Below are 16,131 nucleotides of genomic sequence, written 5' to 3'. Positions count from 1 at the left end.
GCAACGCAACGCCTAAAAAGACAGTATAAGTCATTATAATCCATAATTATGTCCCCACTGGATGCAACAAATGCCTCGTTTATTATGGGTTTTAATGTTTTTGTCTCGTCGCTCCGGCCAGGACATCACAGTATGTTAAGGGGCGTAACATTTCCGTCTCACGCTTGAGGTATTCGGCCAATCACAACACACTGGATAGCTGACCAATCAGACCACACCTCGCTTTTCAGACCGATGAGCTTTGTAAAAACTGATGCGTTTCAGAAAGGCGGGGCATAGAGGAGAAACAATAACGTACAGTATGTGGAAAATAATGTGTTTTTGAACCTTAAACCGCATAAACATTTCATTACACCAAATAATGTTCTTTTTAGCAGCATCATATGACCCCTTTAACACAGCACATATGTGACAGGGACGCAGTAGTATGACAAAAGAGCGTCACATGATCCTGAAAGCACATTGAGTGTAAGGTCATGTGTTGAGTTTTGAGTGTGTATCACAGCTGCCCGTGTGTGTTTGGAGGAACGGGGCAGCAGGAGGACGTGTGTGTGATATGATAATCCTCTGTAGATTAACACTAGAGGCATGACGCTACAGTTGTGCGCTAGCAGCATGATACAAGAGAGAGCTGAGCAGAGGGATAAACCCAGCTGTCAGTGCCTTTCTGTAGTGCAGACGCACTGAAACAGACACAAATGTGGAGGGGCTGCTAACCAAAAGGGCCAGGGTTCAAACCCCAGAGCGGACAATAGAGTCTCGCTGGTCACTAAAGCCTACTTAAACCAGGTGGACATCTCCATTACATTATATAAAAATGCTAATGTTATTCATTATTAAAAATGACATTAAAACTTGAAAAGTCAACTTGTTTGTCTTTATAAAACCTACATATTGAAACACATCTGACAAACATTGGCGAACATGTTCTGATGAATAATACTACCAAACATCTCCTAACGCAATAACCATGTGCTAGTGATTTTACTGTGGTTTTGGGATGTTGTTGCTTTACAAAACGCTTAAAATTCCCTTAACGTAGAGATATGTATCGGGGGTAAGATCCACAAGATTGAAGATCAACTTGATGTTTATTTCTAAATATCAAAAGATTATGCTCACATTCATTCATTGTGGAACAAAATGTAGGAATATTTTTCATTCCCGTTTAATAGCATGAAATATCTTGACGGATATCAACATCCAAAACAGAAAGAACCAGAAAGATAAACCAGAAAGACACTAGTGAAAAAGAAGCACACTCTAATATAAAACAATATAGCAGGTCCCACTTTTTTTTAATATAGGTGTCTTTAAATACTAGTATGTACTTAATAATAAAAAAAATTAATTGTTAGGCACACTGTACTTATTGTGTTCATGTTTAATTGCAAAACACTTTTTAAATTTAAATTAAATGCAAGTACATAGTAGTTAAGGACACTTAATGTAAAGTGGGGCCTATAGTATATTATATAATAATATAGTATTATTTTAAATAAGTATATTAATGTAATGTTTTCAGGCCATTTTTGCATGTTAATTGCAATTAAATGAAAATGTATTAGTTAAAATTTCTATTAAATGCATGGCTGACCTTTAGAGTGCTTTTCGACACAATTAGGATTTCATAATTACTTCAATTTTCTTTGAAATATGGTACTGCTGAATGCACTGACAAACCTTTATGATAAACTAAAATATAATTGAATGTAATTTCTATTGAATCTTGTATGTCATGCATTTAAATATATTTGTAATTGCACATTTGTAACGATGAAGTTGCAATTTAGCACATTATATTAACATTAAATATATTAATATTCGTCGCATTAATATTTGTGCATTTAATGTTAATATATTAACATTGAATGAAATGTTGAATAACACACTACAGTTAAAATTATAATCAAGTACTTTACATGTGCTTTAGTACGTTAGTCAACACATCAAAATAAATGTATTTCTTTAATTAAAGCACGATACAAAATTATTAAAACAATGATTTAAAATGTACTTGAAAGTCAACATTTTGATTTGCCGTGGAAGAGAACTCTCTTCGAGTACACTTTCGTAACCTTATATTATCTGCAAGTTCATATTTTTAAACACACTTTTAAGATTTGAACATTAAATGCAATTAAGTAAACACAAAAACATCTTAAAAATATCTATAAATTATCATTTTAAAAATCCTATACCAAGTAATATAGTTCATTACTTTAGATTGCATCATAAAGATTCAAGCTTGGTGCAATAATAATGTTTGTGATAAGAATATTGGTGATAAACAGATAATAATATCTGTGCAGTCAGAGGTGTGTGTGTATCATACAGCTATTTTACAATAGTAACTTAATGTCTCTTTTCTCCCATGCTCTCACTGTCTATGATAAGGTCAATAAAGGGGACACATTATGTCTTCACTCAGTTGTGCAGTCAGAGGTGTGTGTGTATCATACAGCTATTTTACAATAGTAACTTAATATCTCTTTTCTCCCATGCTCTCACTGTCTATGATAAGGTCAATAAAGGGGACACATTATGTCTTCACTCAGCAGTTCAGCTTTACTGCACCAGATTCTCTGTTACTGCACATACACGGCTTTTTTCCCTTGTGTTGCCTGGATATCATCACATCTTGTGTGTAAAGAATAGCACGGACTATATACAAGCAGCCCTTCAACACAGAGGAAAAAATAGACGGCCTTAAGTTAACCCGGCCCCTTTCCTGTGTTTTAGACAAAACAACCTTCACAGCCTCTCCTCCACCCCTCCCTCTAAATCTGCCCATACCGAAGGGTGGGGAAACTGCGCAGACGCTGTCCTTCTCCATATAAGCCACCACTTTTACTTTGAGGTTGTTGAGGTTTACAGATGAATGTCTCTCTTTGTAGCTGCTGTCAATCATCTAGTATCCATGGAGACCGATGCTACAGGCAAGAAGCTATCAGCATTGGCTGAAGCTGCGACAGCATCCGTCTCTCATATGAAAGCCGTATGTTCAGATGTGGGTGGTGTGGACGCGATTAGCAACACCCAATCACTACGTTTATTCAACGGACAATGCCTTGATTATTTACACTGTCTGGCTTTATTTATCGCAGGATTCACAAATAGATTAGGGGAAACAATTGTGTGAACAATGTAGGAAAACACACTTTCCAATGTTATTCTAGACTGGGGAAAGGGAGTTTATACAGTGGTTGACCGATATGAGTTTTAAAACGGTGAGCCAAAACCGATATCTATAGAGCGGGACAGACGATGAATCTTAGATAGAATCTACAAAGCTTTTTGTATTTTCTGGGCTGTTTTTCCAAGGAAAAAATGTGGTATGGATTTAAATATGGTAAAAACATGTGATTACTACACTTCCATTGCTTATGATTTGTATTTGCCATCGATATAATTTCTATGTGTGGTTTTATTCAAAAATGTGGGGTCAGTAAGATTTTTTATTTTTTTTATTAATACAGTGATGCATTAATTTAATCAAAAGCGATAGTAAAGACATTTATAATGTTACGTTAATAATCATGTTACTTGAGCATCAGATCAGCATATCAGAATGATTTCTGAAGGATCACGTGACACTGAAGAAATGCTGCTGAAAATTCAGTTTTGCATCCAAAAAAATCAATTATATTTTTTAAATATATGTGCAAATAGAAAATTGTTATTTTAAATGGTAATATTATTTCACAAAATTGCTGTCTTTATGATCAAATAAATGCAGCCTTGGTGAGAGACTTCGTTCAAAAATATTTTGGTAACACTTTACAATAAGGTTCATTAGTTAACATGAACTATGCATGTACAATACTTCTACAGCATTTATTAATCCTAGCTAATGTTAATTTTAACATTTACTAATGCATTATTAAAATCAAAAGTTGTGCTTGTTAACATCAGTTAATGCCCTGTGAATTAACATGAACTAACAATGAACGACTGTATTTTCATTAACTAACATTAACAAAGATTAATAAATACTGTAATAAATGTATTGTTCATTGTTTGTTCGTTCATGTTAGTTAATACATTAACTAATGGAACCTTATTGTAAAGTGTTACCAAAATTTGTAAAAATTTATCAACACAAACCTGGGAGGAGGAGTGTACAGTATATACAGTATAATAGAATTTATTGATCCTAAATTAGATGTGAATTTTAAATTTGTGGGAATTAAAGGAATTATTTGACACAATATTTACTCAGAAAAGAGAATCAATCTGTTGTAGTTTGCGTGAACAAAATGTTATTTATTTATTTACTTTGTTTTGTTTCATTCGTGTTTCATTTGTAACCGCTGTCACAAATTAATGAATCGGAATCATGCACAAAACATAGCTATCTCCATAAAATATTGGATTTCTTCAATTTGAAACCATTTGGGTATGCAGGGGAGTATTTATTTATTATTATGCTTTATTTACATCTATATTACGTTTTCTTTTTTCTTTTAAAGTGTACATTGTTCATTGACAGCACTAAACGGCCAATAATCGACTTGGCCAATCTAGCCTATTGCTAGTTTTTTGTGACGAAGACACATCCTCACTGAATGACCGCTGTGTCATGTCCCATCAAACCTTCACACTGACAGAAGGACAACCTAAAACAGCAATTCAGTGCCTGTCTGAAAAAGCCATCTAACACCGAGTAAAGCAGACAAGAAAAACCTGCCAAATGAAGACATGACTCATCCATTCAGTCCATTCAGCCTTAACATTTGGAGGGATTCCTGGAATTCACTGCATTAAAGCGAATGTTAATGGTTGAGCGTCAGTTACTGTAAGCGTGGTTCACCTGTAGGCGTCCGTCCAGCGTCCTCTGGATGGTCACGCACTTGCTGGGATGGACTCCGTTGGTGGTGATGGCGGTGATGAGGGAGTCCAGCTCGTCTTTCTTCTCCTTCAGTTTCTTGACCAGGCTCTCGATGGCACGCTTGGCGAAGCCCTCGTTTTCGCCGCCCTGCCTGTGGCACATGAGGCTGTGCACGATACTGAGGCAGGCGTCATTACTGTTGGGAGAGTTCACGGACATTCTGCTGCTCTGACAGATGGGAAAACAGAACAGCAGCATCAACACACGACACTTACACGCTGCATCTAGTGTGCCAACACACTGTCAGTGCCGTAGTAATGCTTCATGGACATTAGTGGTAGAATCGCTCAATATATCATAGCTATAATTATGCTCAGTTTCCTAAAATAGTTCACCCACAAATGAAAATTCTGTCATTAATTACTCGCCCTCATGTCGTTCCAAACCTGTAAGACCTTTGTTCATCTTTGGAACACAAATTAAGATATTTTTGATGAAATCCGAGAGCCTGCATAGACCGCAATGCAACTGACAATTTCAAGGCCCAGAAAGGTAGTATGGACATCGTTAAAATAGCCCATGTGTCATCAGTGTTTCAACTGTAGTAAATTAAGCTACGAGAATACGTTCTGTGTGCAAAGAAAACAAACAAAAAAAAAAACTTTATTCAACAATTTCTTCTCTTCCGTGTCAGTCTTTGAACCACTGATGACACATGGGCTATTTTAACGATGTCCTTACTACCTTTCTGGGCCTCGAAAGTGTCAGCTCTCGGATTCCATCAAAAATATCTTTATTTGTGTTCTGATGATGAACGAAGGTCTTACGGGTTTAGAACGACATGAGGGAGAGTAATTAATGAGACAGAATTTTAATTTTTGGGTGAACTATCCCTTTAACTGTGCATGTCTTTTTAATTCCTTTTCCTGGATGTCAAGATGATGCTTTGTCATTTTGTATTGTTGTATTACATTTTGTATAAAAACGTCAGGCTTGTGGCAGTTTGATCAAATAATGAGTCTAAAAAAGATCATTTGTCACACTGGGAATGGAAGTTAAGTGCATTGGATTATGGGATACAGTATTCCATACGGTGTGCTTTGTCATATTACTGCACATTGTCTGCTCCATGTATACAAAAACTGCATATTTGCACAGCATGCATACAAAATACTGCGGAAATAGTAAGAGTAGCAAATTAGTATGCAATTCCAAATATTCCAAATGTTTAAAAAAGCAGTAACATTTAGTGTAAGGAGCCAGCCAACAAATGGCTTGTGCTGCCTTCAAGTTCATCTGGGAAACTCATACTTCCAAGTCGGGCATTTGCTGTTATGAATTTGCATTTAAGATGTAGCCTAAACAAAACAAAGCAATTGTGAACAAAAAGTTCACTATCCGAATTCACATTGACGTAAAACGACTGAAATACAGCATGTAAAATCAAAGAAACTTGCATTATTCCCTGCAGAATTGCTATCCTCTCTCTGATCTCTATAGGTTACAGAGAGGCCTATGATATCTATGTTATAGATCAGTGTTTCCACAATGTCCCCCTTGCAACATCACAACTCGTGTTTTATCAAGAAATGTGATTTTCTACACTCGTAAATATGACTTTGCTTGGGCAGAACTTGTAATTAGGACATTTCCGACTTCACTTGAAGGCCACATACTCGCAGTTTTCCACGCACAATAAAGTGAGATAGGAAAGAAACTGCATATGCTGCAAGCGACCGAGGTGGTTTACACAGCAGTGATGAGCTTGGCTTTGTATTTCTGTACATAAGAAGCAGAAATGTCATGTTTCGGTGATGAAAACCCCTGTGATCTTTGCATGAGATGCTGCAAGTGCAAAAGTGCAAGATTTCTAGAGTGCAGTGGTAATTGAGAGCTGGTGCAGCCCTGACGGATCCTGACACTTCAGATCTCTGAGCATCATCGACTCTAATCTGGGGGGAGCGTCTCGGAGACCCTTATTATCAGACTCAGCGATGCTCTCCATGTCTGCGCAAGTGGCCCTTGAGGCAGAGCACCAGAGGAACAACTTTACATTAAGACAGAATGTACAATGCTATCAGATGAACTGATTTAATACGCTGTGATATTTGAGAAAGCGGTTTCTTTTTAGCTTCTTCTGACAGAACCACTCATGCATTACTCCTCTCTTCTTATCGGGGTGTATTACTCTGTTATTTCATCATATGTAGTGCAGTCTACTTGACTAAAGCATGGCGGCCTGATTCTAGAGGACACTCGGATCCAAACCCAGCTTTAGATATCACATAATAACGAAACCCCAAGGTTTATGGCCCCAGTTTAAGACGCAGACTTTCATTAACAGATTTAACATGCAATATTGTATATATTAGGCTACATGAAATAATAACAGCCTAACATTAGGCCTAATTCAATAGAAAGCCCTAATGTTTACACTACACAATACCTCATCCAACACATTCCCAGCGTACTGTAGGATAATATCACAGTCATGCAAAGTTAAAGCCAAACTGTTGACTGCTCTGCAGGCAAACAAACCCAGCGGTCACGTGCCGTCATAAGAGCTAGTTAAGCTTGCATGCAACCCAACTAACTAGTCGGGTCAGTACGACCCAGGCGAGCTGCTGAATGAACAGCCTCCTGCTCGCGAGCTTGCTGTGAGAGGGTGGACGCGAGACAGCATTCAAACGCTGGGCAGTTCCGAAACATTTCAAAGCTCAGACCAGGGCAAAGATGAGTTATTGCGACACGGCCAGACGCAAAGTGCTCCCTAACGAGCGAAATGTATCGCAGAACCCGCTCGGTGCATCTAAAGATGCATAAAACAGACGCACAAAAGATGCCAAAATACTCACACATCGGTCGTATTGTTAGAGAATAGCGAAAAGCTGTCTTGTGGACAAGGACGGAGAGGTAGTAATTCGTGCCCCCTTCCCCCTCTGGCATCTAGTGTGAGTGTATCGGAGTCGCTAGCGGACTATCAGGCTCGCCGTCTCCGCGTCCTGGCCGCTCGCTACAATAACAAAAGCGGGTAGACATTGTGCGCTGAGCGTCTCGCCCGGCTCCAGCCAATAGGAGGGCGAGTCTCAAAAGGACGGCGGCGCTCAGCCAATCACGACGCGGCTCTCGCGGCTGGGCCCCCGGCCCGAGCTCTGTCTGGGTCGCGTCTGGACTGACATATCGGCGCGACTCTTTTTTTAAGGTGGCGCCGCTGAGATTACTCCGCCCCGTATCGGCTCACCCCGCCCCATTCATCCCTGCTCAGCTTCCATCATGATTGAAATTTACAACACAGGTTTATTAACTATGGAACGATTTTCAAATAGAACAGCAAATTGCATTTTCAATTGCGTTTTCAGTATGTGGACGCCTAGATTGTGACATAATCCAAATGCAAATCCCGCATTAGCGTTTGCGTACGCACAATAGGTCAATATTCACTATTAACCAAACGCTTTTCACCTGTCTCAGCATCTCTCACTGTTTACTCTCACTTACACTTTTAATCCGTAACAGAGAGCGTGTCACACCTGCCTCAAGACCTTTTACCGTGAGTATAATAATGATTCTAACATAACACTAAGCCAAACACCAAAAAACAACTACATGTGTGTATGTACAGCCACACATATACATATACATACATATAAATACATCCAATATATATATATATTATTTCATTTCCATTTTGTATGTTGAATTACTGAAATAACTCAAAATAAATACAACTAAAACTTAATAAAAAGCCTATATAGACATAATAAAAAAACTAATAAAATGACAACATTACTACAACTGTAACTAAAACTAAAATGGATAACTAATACAAATCAAACGACAGTAGTTTATCAGTAATCCTAAAAAAATAACACTGAGCCAAACACACACGCTAAAATAACAACAACTTACTGACACATAGTAAGAAATGGTTATAAAAAAACTGAAACAGAAGTGAAACAAGTAGTAGGAAAGAGGAGAAATAAAAAGCGATACTTATGTCCCTTGCCTTTTTTATATTAAAGTATTGATATTGCTATTTAGACACATGGTGCTTTCTTACACACGTGGTGACACGCTCTCTATTATGGATTAAAAGTGTTGAACTGTTGAATAAAATATAAAGGAAGGTGGAAAATAAGTATAGATTTGCACTGTCTGTTTGTTTAAGTGCATCAAGTGGAGTGCAAACGGTAAAAGGTCTTGAGGCAGGTGTGACACGCTCTCTGTTACGGATTAAAAGTGTAAGTGAGAGTAAACAGTGAGAGATGCTGAGACAGGTGAAAAGCGTTTGGTTAATAGTGAATATTGACCTATTGTGCGTACCGTTGTGGCCGTCACTGTGCGTTCCCGAAAGCACAAATGCAGGATTTGCAATTGCATTTGGATTATGTCACAATCTAGGCGTCCACATACTGAAAACCCAATTGAAAATACAATTTGCTGTTCTATTTGAAAATTGTCCGGAAAATCGTTCCATAGTTAATACAGGTTAATAAGAAAATGTATAATTGTATTTGGAAGAATAGGGCACAATACTTAAATAGCGGTATATTAGGCAATGTATTTCATCAAGCTGGTTTAAATGCTATTGACTTTGAAGTTTCTAATACTATTTTTTAAAATTAAATAGATTCAGAATGATATTAAAACTAATAAAAAATGGTGGTTCAGACACACTCTCTCTGTTTAAATCTAGACACACCTCTTTGGCCAAGCATTCAAATAATGCATCTCATAATCTTGTACTGCAGCTATATCTGATCAAATGCACATTATTATTCTTTAGTTTGGGTTAAACAAATCAATTTTGCTTGGTTGGAACAGCAGCTACGCTAATTATGTTTCTATTTGTTTCTCTGTTTCTGCTGGGATTGACATCCCGTGGTAACTACACTGTAAAAAATGACCGTGAATTTAACGGTAAAAGACTGTGAAATGGTTAACGGTAAATTCCTCTACTATATACGGTGAAAAACTGTGTTGGACATTACATGTATTGGACATTAATTTTACGGTAGTATACCGTTTTTGGAAGTGAAAAAGACTGTATAATTTACAGTGAATAACCGTAAATTGACATTCCCAGAATTCCCTGCGTTACATTTCAAATTTGATGTTTTTTTGTTGTTGAAATAACAGTTTCTTCTTAGTTTTTTCTTATCAGTTTTGTATATTAGGGTTGTGTGTTTCACCTAATGTTGTTAAATGAATGTTTATTGCATTATTTCAGTTTCATGTGTGTTACCGTGATGCTGTTTGGTGTTTGTGTGAATGACACTGTGCACCTTCTATATATGTTATTATTTAAAAGCTGCTTGTGATGGGCTTTGGTTCATCATGTGACTTTCTCATCACCACCTGCATTTGGTGGTTATCAGTGTATTAGAAAGCTACAAAACAGACGTCAGTACTTCAATAGGTTGGTATATTAACATAAATAGTGTTCATCGTCTGTTTGATTACGTCTTAAATAGATTTTTCCGTACATTTCTGCCATATGTACATTAACTGACAGTCACCACTGATAAGCTACCACTAAATATTGTAGAAACTTAATTTGCTGTAAAGTTGCTTTGCAATGATTTGCATCGTGAAAAGCGCTGTACAAATAAACTTGAATTGAATTATTATATCCAAAATTTAGTTTTTAACGGTTTGGCGGTATTACATTTCTCCTCAATTGTAACTTTGATATTAATAAAATCCCCATTAAACTGTCTAACTTTCATAGGCAAGCTCTGTTATCCTGAGTGCATGGTGTACAAACAGACAACCAGAATTTCTCTCCTCACAAATGTTTGATATGGAATAATAAAGATGTTAAATATAAGAATAAACACTTTTTTTGAATATTGGTTTGGAAATATTTTATTGGTGACGGTTGTTTCACTATGATGGGGTCGCTTACTTTCATATGGAGAATTTCTGGATCAATTAAAACTCACAATATCTGCAAAGGATTAAGCACTGGTCTGTGATGCTATACCTCCTGGTCTCCTTCAGTTGTTGCGTGGTGCTAATGCTGTTGATTTGGATGTAACTATTGATTTTAGTTTAAGGTGTTGGATGGTATGAATATTGTTGATTAAAAATGCAACAATAATTTTCTTAGACATATTTGTCATTCACCTAGGATACCCCCAGCTAAAAGTTTCTGGAATTCACGCTTCCGGGACATTAAGTGGGAGAAGGCATTTTTGGTTTCCAGGAGATATTGTCAATAAGATTCAAGAGGTTTCATTTAAAATGATCCATCGTATTTACCCAGTAAATCAGGTTATAAAAAGATTTAAGAAAGATATTGATTTGAAATGTCAGTTTTGTCATTTGAATGATGAGACTATTTGTCACCTTTTTTTTGAGTGTATTTGCACATAATTGTTCTGGTGTGATTTTGATTTCTTTTTTAAGGAGATCTCTGGAACTGACATTAATTTGGAGGACAAAAATATTGTATTTTTTATGATAAGCCTTTAGAAAAGAAAATTAGTTTTGTTCTTGATTTGTTTATTATCTTAGGGAACTATCACATTCATAAATGTCGATGGGCAAAAAATACACCTAGTTTGATACAATTTAAATTTGAGCTTTGTCAATATCTTAAATCATTGGAGGGTGTAAGGAACAGCAAAGCAGCAAAGACTATAAACTGTTGCAACACTTTTTCACACCACTGTATGTAGTTAGGTTTCACAAAATAAAACCGAGCAAATAAAGTGTAATGATATTAATAAAAACAGTATTCTTCCACCAAACAACGTAGTTCCTCAGATTCAGTTGTGGTTCCAACAAAGAATCAAGGACCAGAACTATTTGTTTTATAAATATGGATTTGACTTTGATACCTGTGTATATAGTTATTCATCCTTGTATTTTTTTGTCTTTAGTGTTTTTTTTTTTATTATTATTATTGTAATTTATATATGTTTTTACTTATTTTGTTGTTGTTATTATTATTAGTAGTATTCTGTACTAGAAAGGTGCGTTCCAAATCGTCCTGACCTGAATCCTATTGAGATGCTGTGGCATGACCTTAAAAAGGCGGTTCATGCTCGAAAACCCTCCAATGTGGCTGAATTACAACAATTCTGCATAGATGAGTGGACCAAAATTCCTCCACAGCGCTGTAACAGACTCATTGCAAGTTATCACAAACGCTTGATTGCAGTTGTTGCTGCTAAGGGTGGCCAACCAGTTATTAGGTTTAGGGGGCAAACACTTTTTCACACAGGGCCATGTAGTTTTGGATTTTGTTTTCCCTTAATAATAAAAACCTTCATTTAAAAACTGCATGTTGTGTTCACTTGTGCTATCTTTTACTAATATTTAAATTTGTTTGATGATCTGAAACATTAAAGTGTGACAAACATGCAAAAAAATAAGAAATCAGGAAGGGGGCCAACACTTTTTCACACCACTGTATGTAGTTAGGTTTCACAAAATAAAACCGAGCAAATAAAGTGTAATGATATTAATAAAAACAGTATTCTTCCACCAAACAACGTAGTTCCTCAGATTCAGTTGTGGTTCCAACAAAGAATCAAGGACCAGAACTATTTGTTTTATAAATATGGATTTGACTTTAATACCTGTGTATATAGTTATTCATCCTTGTATTTTTTTGTCTTTAGTGTTTTTTTTTTATTATTATTATTGTAATTTATATATGTTTTTACTTATTTTGTTGTTGTTATTATTATTAGTAGTATTCTGTACTAGAAAGATGCGTTCCAAATCGCGTACTTATGCACTATTCTATGACATTTTGTAGTATAAATAGTGCGAGTAGTGTGTTCACATTGAAAATTCCAATAAGAAAAAGTGCACTTTAAATACCCGGATGATGCACTTTAAAGGGTCATGAGACCCTAAAGCGCTTTTTGAGATGTTAACATATATGTACAGGTTGCACATCAGTGAAAACAATAATATTGTTATAACATAACATTGTCTGTTATTAAGGGAAAAGTGGTTATTTTTTCATTTTTTGGAGCAATTTCGTTCTTCCGGTTCAAAATTGCAAAGTAACCGAAAAAAATGAAACAACATGGTTGAGTGCATAGTGCATAAGTATATCAACTGTGTCCCAAATGACCCACTATGCACTTATACACTATGTATTTATGCATGTAGTGTATGAATTTAATAAAGTTATTTTGTCATTCATAATCGGAGTCCTATAGCCCCTTCCCCTTTGCTAAAGCTGCGACAGTTGAGTGCATCAAGTGTCCAATATTCCACACTTCATTGTTTGGTTATTTAAGTGCATCATCTTGGTATATAAAGTGTAGGCCTACTTTTTCTTTTTGGATTTTCAGTGTGAACTCACTACTCGCACTATTTATACTACAAAACGTCACCGAATAGTGCATGTCCCCACTGACAGCTTTAATGAAGCACTAATATAAAGCCTACAACGGAGCCCAGAAGTCCACGATGAAAATATGGGATTTCGTTCATTTAAACCTTGAAATAAACAAAAGGTGTAGGGTTATAAAACAAAGAAAGCATAAAATACAAAAGACCAGATGTTCTAGCATTTTCACTACTTTTGGACACAACTAGATATATTTTACAGGAACAACATACAGTGACATGCACATCTTTTAGCCAAGTTTGCATATGCAGTGAGCATCAAATATGAGCAGACTCCAAAAGGCTTTTACTCTTTCATTTTACTTGTTGCAGCAGTCAAGTGATTTCCAGCAATCTGTCTTTAATCTCTCATCAACGGAGCGACTTTTAGGAGGCCCCTCATATGATTCCAACTTCCTCCTTGATAGATTCCCTCCCTTGACCTTTCACCTGTCCTGAAATCTTTTCCTAACCCTCTCCCTTTCAGCTAAAACAAGAGGTCACCTTCATCTGCCCTTTCTCATATCCTCTTACAAAGCATCCACTATTTACATAAGACACGTGCATGCCTAAGATTTTACGCTGATTCAATTATAACACAATGCCATGCCGCGGATACCTGGGGAAGTTCATTTTCGCCCTAAAATTGTCATTTATATCTACACACTTGTACTGGCTTGATCTGTGACTTATATACAAGTAATTCTAACACTCTTAAATGGACAATAAAAGTTATGTTAATGAATAGTATTCAGTCTTCAGAGGCTAAATATCTGTATGTAAAAAGTAAACAAATATTTTAGAATACAAGTTTTGAATGTTTTTTTTTAATGGATAGTGCACACAAAAATGAAAATTCTGTCAAGTTACTCGCCATTCTAAGGACTAAAGAACTTGAGACATCACTTGTTCACCAATGGATGCTCTGCAGTGAATGGGTGCCGTCAGATTGAGAGTCCAAACAGCTGATAAAAACATCACAATAATCCACACCACTCCAGTCCATCAGTTAACATCTTGAGAAGTGAAAAGCTGCGAGTTTGTAAGAAACATCAAGATGTACTGAACTTCAAACTGTTACTTCTGACTAAAATACAAATAATATTGCTTTCTCCAGTGAAAAAGTATTCTCGTTTGAATCAGGAGAGAAATATGTACATATAATTTAAACATCATATAAGTAAGCACCATTTATAAGCGAAAAGAGTCCACAACAGTTCTAAATAATAAATGTTGGTGGATTTTGATGTAAGAAGAATAGGGATGGACTTTTTCACTGGACATTAATATGGCGTTATTATGGACTCGTAGTTTGGCCAGAAGCAACCATGTAAAGTTACAAAGTCTTAATGATGGATTGTTTCTTACAAACACACAGTTTTTCACTTCTCAAGATGTTAACTGATGGACTGGAGTGGTGTGGATTACTGTGATGTTTTCATCAGCTGTTTGTACTCTCATCCTGACGGCACCCATTCACTGCAGAGGACCCAATAACAAGCAAGTGATGGAAAGCGAAATTCTTCCAAATCTGTTCTGATGAAGAAACAAACTCATCTACATCTTGGACGGCCTGAGGGTGAATACATATTCATTTTTGGGTGAATGATTCCTTTGAATACATTAAGCACATTTGCAACAGAAAATAATTAGATAAAAATGTGTACAGAGTCTAAACCCAAGAAAAAAATATGGTAAGACTGACAGTAGAATATGTGCAGGTAAATTAGACTAGATATTTTCTCGGACAGTTCTGATAAATAACAATAATTATTCAAATCCTACATTTGCAAATAATTAGCAAATCCATATCACTGCATTTTTCAGCAACAGTTAAATTCATAAAGACAAATATTTGATTAAAAAGTCATATGTTCAAGAAAGAAATTAGTGCATGCGGTCTCCCTGACTCCTCTTAAGTGAACTGACATTAATGCTGCAGTGTTCTGTTAGCAGTGCTTTGCATAGCCCAGCGCCCTTTAATGATCGGAGGAAGATTCTGCAAATCTACAACGTTGGTCCTTGGCATCGAGCACAGTGTAATGGTGCGTTCCCAAAATGTGAGATTTCGGACATCATGGTTTGCTGGGAGAGCGTGGGGTAAATGCTCCAGATGCCTCAAGCATGGTCTTCCTGCGTGCCGTCTCTTTAGCAACATTATGGTTCAGCCTTCGCAAACGCTCCTGCAACATAAAGATTGGAGAAGACGAAGGGGAAGACAGCAAGCAAACTGATGTTTTATATTCAAAGTCTCAATCTCGCTTACCTGTGCATTCTGGAGTATGTTGTTGACAAGCACCACTCTTCGCCTGGCATTAAGGAGTTTTTTCACATATGGGTCTAAGTCTAGTGCCACCTTCTGGTGTTCGTTGATCCTACACAGCTCTGCAGAAGAAATGCTCACATGAGATGACATAATATTCATGAATTCTGCAGAAAGGGGCGGGAGAGTTGCATTATATATTTTGTAATGTGGATGGATTACTAAATACTTACTAGTACTGCAAATAGACACACAGTCACCTATTATATTCTTATGTTCTATGCCAAAAGAAGAAGTTATAGTCATAACATGTCACTTTCTAGGATGACAATATGTTCTATTTTTCCCTGACATGTCCTGGCTGTGCTTTCTAGATTACCTTTAATGTCTGGGTTTTGTCTTTGTTTTCCTATTGATGTGCTCTCTACATATACATTGCATGTATGTGTATTTGCATTGCTTCGGCAGGTCTCTGTAGATCCCACCTTCTCGCATGCAGTGATTGGTCGATTATGTACAATGCCTGCACGCTATTAGACAAACTACTTTTCATTCATTACCTTTTGCAAGTATGAAAACAACTGGAAATTTAGAAAGCACAGCCAGGACATGTCTGGTAAAAAAAAAAAAAAAAGAGGACATGCGGTGACCCTATTCAATTGCTGTTTATATATATATATAT

At 36.6% G+C, this 16,131-nt stretch overlaps 2 protein-coding genes across 2 annotated transcripts in view; both read right to left on the bottom strand.

Annotated features, from left to right (window-relative positions):
- LOC107563927 (mothers against decapentaplegic homolog 4-like) overlaps window positions 1-8,030 on the bottom strand; it is a 29,425-nt gene extending 21,395 nt beyond the window's left edge. Inside the window, exons 1-2 of the mRNA XM_016248913.1 lie at window positions 7,687-8,030; window positions 4,814-5,054 (exon numbers count right to left, since the gene is read on the bottom strand). Coding sequence (XP_016104399.1) covers window positions 4,814-5,050 — 237 coding nt within the window. The 5' untranslated portion in view covers window positions 5,051-5,054; window positions 7,687-8,030. The remainder of the gene's footprint in view (window positions 1-4,813; window positions 5,055-7,686) is intronic.
- A 6,596-nt stretch (window positions 8,031-14,626) lies between these two features.
- The window catches only part of LOC107563919 (SNARE-associated protein Snapin-like), a 5,402-nt gene continuing 3,897 nt past the window's right edge, over window positions 14,627-16,131 (bottom strand). The window contains exons 3-4 of the mRNA XM_016248903.1: window positions 15,453-15,571; window positions 14,627-15,369 (exon numbers count right to left, since the gene is read on the bottom strand). Of these exons, the coding sequence (XP_016104389.1) occupies window positions 15,262-15,369; window positions 15,453-15,571 (227 nt within the window). The 3' untranslated portion in view covers window positions 14,627-15,261. The remainder of the gene's footprint in view (window positions 15,370-15,452; window positions 15,572-16,131) is intronic.

This window comes from Sinocyclocheilus grahami, unplaced genomic scaffold (genome assembly GCF_001515645.1).
Source record: "Sinocyclocheilus grahami isolate Dianchi unplaced genomic scaffold, SAMN03320097.WGS_v1.1 scaffold898.1, whole genome shotgun sequence".
In the NCBI taxonomy this organism is placed as follows: domain Eukaryota; kingdom Metazoa; phylum Chordata; class Actinopteri; order Cypriniformes; family Cyprinidae; genus Sinocyclocheilus; species Sinocyclocheilus grahami.
This window is presented reverse-complemented; position numbering and strand designations above follow the sequence as displayed.